Consider the following 7,395-nt stretch of genomic DNA (forward strand, 5'->3'; position numbering starts at 1 on the left):
CTGATCCTAGTCAGCTCTGATTCTCATAGTCTCCCAAAACCATTGCCTTGGCTACTTCGGTGTTTCCAAATGGGTTTCCCGGCTGCAAACTCTGCCTCATTCTGTACGGGCACGCATTCTTCCAATGTCCCTCCTGCTTGCAATATGCACATTGGTTAATGCCTAATCTATTCAGCCTAGGTCCTAAGTCATTAGGCAAGCAATTAAATCCAGCCCCCCTTCCCCGTCCGCGCATCGAGCCTCTTCCTCTACCTCGACCTGCAGGGTTGTGCTGGCCTCTGCCCTGCATCACCGCCAGTAGATGTCGCTGTTGCCTTTGAGAACTCTCCCTTTCGCGGTTATTGTATACTTTCCAAGCAGTCTCTAATAGCCTATCCAGATTACGCAGCTCCGCGCCCTCCAGTTTTTGCAGTTTCTTCCTAATATCATCCTGCGACTGCCCTAAGAAAATCAGGGCCAGCTGCACCTTAGCTTGCTCTGTTTCTACGTCTAAATCTGTGTATTTCCTCGCCACCTCTTTAAGCCGCTCCAAAAACGCAGACGGGGATTCTGTTTTCTCTTGCCTGACATTATACAGTTTCGACCAATTAATTGTTTTTGGCATAGCATTTTGTACTCCAACAACTATCCATTCCTGGTATCTCCTCAGATTTCCCATTCCTCTCGCGGTATTATAATCCCACATGGGATCTTCAGTTGGAAAATTCTGATCAACTGTCCCTGTGACAATCCCCTGCCTAATGTCTTCTCTAACTCGCTCACGGGCAGTTCTCAACACCATTTCCTTCTCTGTGGAGTCCATTAAAGTATCTAGTAATACCTGTATATCATCCCAATCAGGATTTTGGGTTTTCAGAATCATCTTTACAACTCGTGCCACTTTACTCGGGTTCTCCCGATAAGTTCCAGCAGACTGTTTCCAGAGCATCAGATCTCCTGGAGTGAAAGGTACTTTAACATACACGGGTCCTTCTGGCCCAACCCCCTGCCGAAGCGGTGCTAATATAGCACTGGGTGCCTGCTGTTTAACTTGAATATCCCGTTGCCGTGTTCGGTGGGATACTGGGGTAGTGGAATACTCCTGTTCTTCTATTTCTACCTCATCCTCCCCATCACCTTCTACTCCAGTATCTCTGGGGGCTAGTGGGGCCGACGGAGCCACTAATGAATCAAAATCATCATCCTCCTTATGCTGCAAAACATTTTCCACTGCGAGACATTTCATACATTTCTTCTCAGTCACACATCCCTTACATTGCTCATCCGATTTTGTACTAACGACCATTATCCCACACGCCTTCTTCCACTCCTCTTTCCCTCTCAAAATAAGGAACAGTTCTACATATGGTATCTCATCCCATTTGCCCTCATGCCTACAAAACTGCATCAATTGTAGGATGGTACTATAGTCTAAAGTTCCATTCTCAGGCCAACGAACCTGACCCTCTAAATCATACTGTGTCCACCATACATTACAATACTCAACCAATTTCCTTTTCCGCATTTCTTGCCCAAACTGCCCCTCTTTCCAATGCATCAGAATACACCCTAACGGTGATGACTTAGGTATCGGTGGCATTTTATAACAATCCAGACCAGTACCAAACAACAAACTAAACGAACTTCCACGTAACAAATAATACAGATTACTGAAAAATACAAGATCAGAACACTGTTGCCGAACCTGCAAAACAAATAATACAGAGTAGGAATGATACGGGTAACAAATAATACAGATTACTGAAAAATACAGAACAGATCACTAATACTGAGAATGCAGAACAGATCACTGATGCCGAACCTGCAGAGCTTTCGCTGCTGTCTTACGGACGGCGCCTAGGCTTTCCTCCGGAGCTCCCTAGCCCAACCAAGCGTAGCTTTCGCCGCGTCTAACAGGCAGGCTTTTACCAGACAGATTCAGAAAATATGGTACCTTTCCGATTTGGGCACAGGACCCGTAGGAAAATTTAGCACTATTCCCAATTAGGCAGATGACCCGACAAAGTTGGTACCATTCCCGATAAAGCACCGTGTCTTACCAATAGCCCAGGTCCGTCGGGGGCAGCGGAGGTCGGCTGCAGTCGATGGAGCTCCCCGAGAATCACTCGGTGCCGGCTGGAGCGAGATCGATGCGGGCCGCCTCAGCAATGCCCACGAAGTCCCATCTGGGTCGCCAAAACTGTTAGCGTAGAGACAGACACATAACCAGTCCAGGTAGGTTATATGTGGTGCTTTATTTCGAGGCCCCGGAACCTGATTTGGGTATACCCCAGGTTCCGAGACCATCCCGGCGCGTCCGCAATTTAATCCTAAAGTGTTTCATAATCTAATGTATATTCAACAGATTACATCATTTTTCATGCATATGTATTCGAAAATTGTCTCATCATTTGTGGACACCTGCATTTCTTTATCTTCGGTTAACTGCCCTTGGTATGCTTCTGGCCTTCACAAATGTAGACTGTGTTCAGATAAGGTTGTTAGTGAAAGCGTAGGCTCTGCTCGGATAAGGTTGTTAGTACATTCTTTCTAAGCACTCCCTAATATCATACTTGTGAAGGTTATATGTGGTCTGTGAGAAAACTGTCACTGTCTACAGAAACAAACGAAGTCTGCACAAACTTAACTATAAAGATCAACGAAGTTAAAGGCTAAATACAATACATATCAATTGCCAAATACAATCTACATAACCTATAATTCTAGTCTTACTTAATTAAACTCTAACTCTTCAGCTAAATTAACATTTTCCAACAGTCTCATTGCACTGCTCAGCAGAGATGGACAGGGATGGACAGAGACAGGCAGAGATGAAAGACTGTCTCCTCAAGGTCAGGGCTTGCACAGCAGGAGTGCTGGGCTCTGTGTTTGGCTCAGGGAGCCCATGACCCGGGCAGCCTGGTGCCAGACCAACCGGCCACAAAATGGTACCAGTCTTCATGGCAGCTTTGGGCACCGCTGGACCCTGCCCTAAGACCCACACTTGTCACACCACACTGCATCGCATTGTTGCTTTGCTTGCAGACACCTGGGTCTCACTCGGAGTGCGAGAGTTTGAACATTCAGCTTTCCTATCACAGTACTAAAAGAGAATTTTGAGACTACTTGGTACACACCGTTATTTTCCACTCTGTTAACAAGCTGATCAACTTATTTTACATTTCAATGTGGAAAATATGTGTGCTAGCATCACCAAAACAAAACAAATGATGGATTTAGTGCAGTGCTTCTTCTAATATTTCTATAAGATAATCACCCTGATTTATTTCTGTGAGTAGTCCAACTTACCAGCTGGCCTTAACCTTACAGATACAAACATTTCAATAACCGGCCAAGACCAGCATCAAGAAACTATGCTGGAAAAGAGACCCTCGCTTAAAAAATAGATAAAGAAAGAAAAAATAAAGAGAAATTGTTATATGAGGGAAGGACAGCCCTCCTTAACTTTATACAATTTGCACACCATCAGAGTAACGCCAGCTGAGATCAGTGGCTGTACAATGTCTGAAGGATTAATGCCTCGCTGCCCCTTGATAGGAAAATTACAGCCTTTTGCTGCTCTCATTCTGCCCAGATCTTTCTTGCTGATATTTGTGATAACACGACATGCAATAATCCTCGCTATCCTGAAGCTGTCAGTATGCAAGAACTTCTGTAAAAATGGGCGAGACCATTTGCAGACTCCTATGTGTGAAGCGATCCATAGTGCTGAGCAGTACATTATCACACATTTCTCCCTCGCCAGGACTGCTCTGTAACCCTGCTGTAACGAACTGCAACACACACCGCAGCTCCCAGCATTGCCACTAAGCAGCACCTTTTCCTCACAGTCTGCTTTTGGCAGAGAGAAATGAGTTATGTGCAGGACAGATGTCCAGATGACAGTGTGGGTGGGGTGGGGTGGGGCCCAGGTTGCCCAGAGGAGCCTTATGATTTCTGAGCTTCAAACTTCTTTCTGAAGGGCAGACTTATTTGGAGAATAAAAAAGGTGACACACTGCTACTTTTAATTAACATAATATGGAAGCCTTGGAATTAAGCGTTCAAAGCTGTTCTCAACTTCTTCCACCTTTCGGGCAGGTTTTCTGACGTGCATCCCCCCATATATATGATACATGTTATAATTTCAATTAAAGCCTGGGCCTGGGGAACGTTTCTGTCATATTATTTACCTATTCTTAAAGTGTATAATAGTTGGATAATTTTTTTAAGTAAGAGGATGTATATAGAATACCTGACTATTTTTATAACAAATAATCAATTTTGAAGGTTCTTACCAGTTAAAACCTTTAAAATCCTGTATTTTTTTCAAAAACTTTCAGCAAATGACTCTTCTATTACTATCATTGAATTTCCTCTACTGCAGAATGCATTATTCTATGTAAAGACTATGTTTTTACATTTAATTTCATCTGCTTTGTTTTACATCTGCACAGTACTTCTGTTCGGGGACGCGGGGCTGCCTCTTAGCTCTTCATTGTTAGCACTGAACAGAAAAATTGAATATTATATCGATTTGTGGGTTTATCAGGATTCTTCTCACTTTGGGAAATAGCTCTTCTGTTAACAAGATCAGTCACGGGTTTTTGTTTGTTCATTGTTTGGTTTGGGTTTTATGTGGTGTTTCGGGGATTTTTTTTGTTTGCTGGTATGCTTTGTGGGGTTTGGAGGGATTTTTGGTGTTGGCTTTTACTTTGGTTTTATTACTTCCAACTATTTAAAGCAGATTTAGAATCTGGAAGAGTACTTTTAAGTCTTCACTCCACCCCATCCCAGGGAAACAACATTAACTTTAGATGCCTTTGTGTCATGACACCCCATTGAGACGCAGAGAAGTGTTTTTATGTGTTTCTGTGGGACAACAGAGCACATAGCAGAGACTCACAGACTACTCAAATCACCTGAGGCAGAAACCCACAACAGCCACGGATGCCTATTCTGCTGTTAACAGAGCAGTTTCTGTGCTGTTCTCCTCTACCAGCTTAGTTCCTGCCTGCAGTGTATTTAATCAGATCTCTCAATCAAATGTGCCCATGTGATTGCTGCTTTCTCCCCTCTCCCTAATCACACCAGTAAGACATCCTTCTTTAGCTGCCTCTTCTTTGGTTTGGCTCAGGTTTTTTGTTGGTTGGGGGTTTTGCTCTGGTTTCATTTTCTTATGGTTTATTTTTTTCAGTGTCAGAGGCCTCTCTGTTAACCTGCGCCTTAGAAGAGCTTTGGTAAGTCAGGACATCCTGCAAATACCTCAGTAACGGAAGCACACCCGATTAGTCGCATCTTCCTCACTTTGCAGTCTTGTCGCGGAAGACTTGGGTGGGTACGATAGTTGAGTCAAATGCCTTCTCTGTTTCAAGAACTCCCTGAACTTCACTTAGACTTCAGTGGTTTATTCTTACGGTGCACGACTTCGATATTTTTAGGTATTTTTCCAAAGATAATCTGAAGGATTTTTGAGTCTGCTTTCTGAGGTATCTGGACTGGACTCTGGATCAAAACTATGATCCTTCATAGACATAAGTTAAAGGTGGTATCTTTAATGTTCTCTTTAATCTTTTGTACCATCTTTCAGATTTTTACAGTAGTCTAGTTTTAAAATAAGGTTTATGACTTAAATATTTACTGTAACTGGCATTTGTTGGGAATCTGGTGTAGGATTTCTTTGTTTGCTTTTTCAGGATATTGGGCATTCAGTCAGTACCTTTTTCCCCCATTTGCAGCTTCTCTTGAGTAACTTTCCTCGTTCCTCACTTCCCTTTTGGACAGGGCAGGGAATCTGTGGAATGAATCTGGCATTATGAAATAGCAAGTTGGCTGGTTGGTTCTCTCTTCACAGCTTTGCTGTAATTGCTTTGGCCAGTGCTGGGTTACAAGAGAGATGCTCGCTTTTGGATGCAAAAGTGGTAGTGCCTTTAGGGTCTAGGCTTGCTACCTGGCTGTTGATTTCATAACTTTACGCAGGTTTTTTTGTGATTGCCAACTGAACGGTGGTCTTTCTTTTGCCTTCTCGTGGTGCTTTGGTGGACAAGGCAGCAGAGTGTTCTATCTCCTTGCAAACCCCGTCAGAATGCAGGAGAAAACAGATGAATGTAAATGGAGATTTCTCTCAAGCAGGAGTCAACTAGCAGCTGAGAGTCTACAATATATTTTTTGGTGCATGAAGAAAGTGAAGGACAGGGACGAGCAGTGCTGTGAGTGGAAACACATCTAGGAAGTCCCGGTTTCTCCCATCAGCTCTGCTGCTTCCATTTGTGACCGTACCCAGCTGGTGCTGGCAGAGTGATATTAACAGGGCTTTTGCGAGCATAACAATGGAACAGCCAGACTGTTTGCAATCTGACGTTTTTAGGGCCACGTTCTTTGTAGGTACTGTTTTATTGGAATGCCAGTTTGACTGCACTTCACAATGCTCAGAAGCTGGGTAGAAAAGAGGGATCTGAACTGGAAGCGATGTTACCTGGTTTTATTGCTGCCAGCCACCTGGGTATTTGCCACGCACCGGGCTGTGTAGCAGCTGCAGTGAATGGTTACAGAATTTGCAGATGAGCAGAGAAAAAGGGTGCGTAGAAAAGATCTGGAGGTGCACTGGGGGACATGTCCTTTGCTTGGAGCAGCAGCTCCTTGCGCCCTGTGGCACGGGCACTCCCACACCCCATAAAGCTGCCCCACACTGGTGCCGGCACAGCAGCACCCTGTTGCATGGGGACCCGTGCACGCCCACCATCACATGGGGGCCTTGCACACCCATACAGCTGGGGGGGCACTGCTGGGGCAGGGCTGCAGGGCTGGGGGGCAGTGCCGGGGGAGGGGGGGTGGGGGTGGGGAGGGCAGTGCCGGGGCGTCACTCAGAGAGCGGGGACCAATCAGCGGCGGGAACGCACCGGGGGGGGGAACACACTACGCCGAGCACTCCCATTGGCTGAGACACGCGTCAGTCAGAGTCAGCGCTGGCAGAAGGCCCGGGGGGTGGGCCAGGAAGCGATTGCGATTGGTGTCTTACAGGCGTGCAATTGGCGTGTTACAGGCGTGTCATTGGTGTGTTACAGGTGTGTGGCGTGCGGAGTGTTACCGGCGTGTGACTGGCATGTGATTGGCATGAGGAGTGTGACTGGCACGTGATTGGCGTGTGATGGCATGTGATTATTGTGTCCCGAGAAGGGAGCGCTCCCATTGGTAGAGCCGAGCGTCACTCGGGGCGCGGCGGCAGTCGGCGCCCGCACAGACCCCGGGGTGGGGCCGGGCCGGGCCGAGGTTGGAGCGCTCCCATTGGCTGAGCCCGCGCGCGCGCACGCGCGCCCGCCGTTAATGGCGCCGCTGCTGCCCGCGCGGCCGCCTTCCGCGGTTGACGGCACCGCTCCGGGCTCGCTCTCCGGGAGCCGGGCTGTGTTTTGCTGGCGCC

At 46.5% G+C, this 7,395-nt stretch overlaps 1 protein-coding gene across 1 annotated transcript in view; it reads right to left on the reverse strand.

Moving 5' to 3' along the window:
* Positions 1 to 252: 252 nt before the first annotated feature.
* LOC128850651 (uncharacterized) overlaps positions 253 to 7,395 on the reverse strand; it is a gene marked incomplete at its 3' end in the record, with an annotated part of 21,241 nt that continues 14,098 nt past the window's right edge. Inside the window, exon 3 of the mRNA XM_054055628.1 lies at positions 253 to 2,179. Coding sequence (XP_053911603.1) covers positions 253 to 1,579 — 1,327 coding nt within the window. The remainder of the gene's footprint in view (positions 2,180 to 7,395) is intronic.

The sequence above is a fragment of the Cuculus canorus genome, unplaced genomic scaffold (genome assembly GCF_017976375.1).
Source record: "Cuculus canorus isolate bCucCan1 unplaced genomic scaffold, bCucCan1.pri scaffold_143_muti_telo, whole genome shotgun sequence".
NCBI classification, from domain to species: Eukaryota; Metazoa; Chordata; class Aves; order Cuculiformes; family Cuculidae; genus Cuculus; species Cuculus canorus.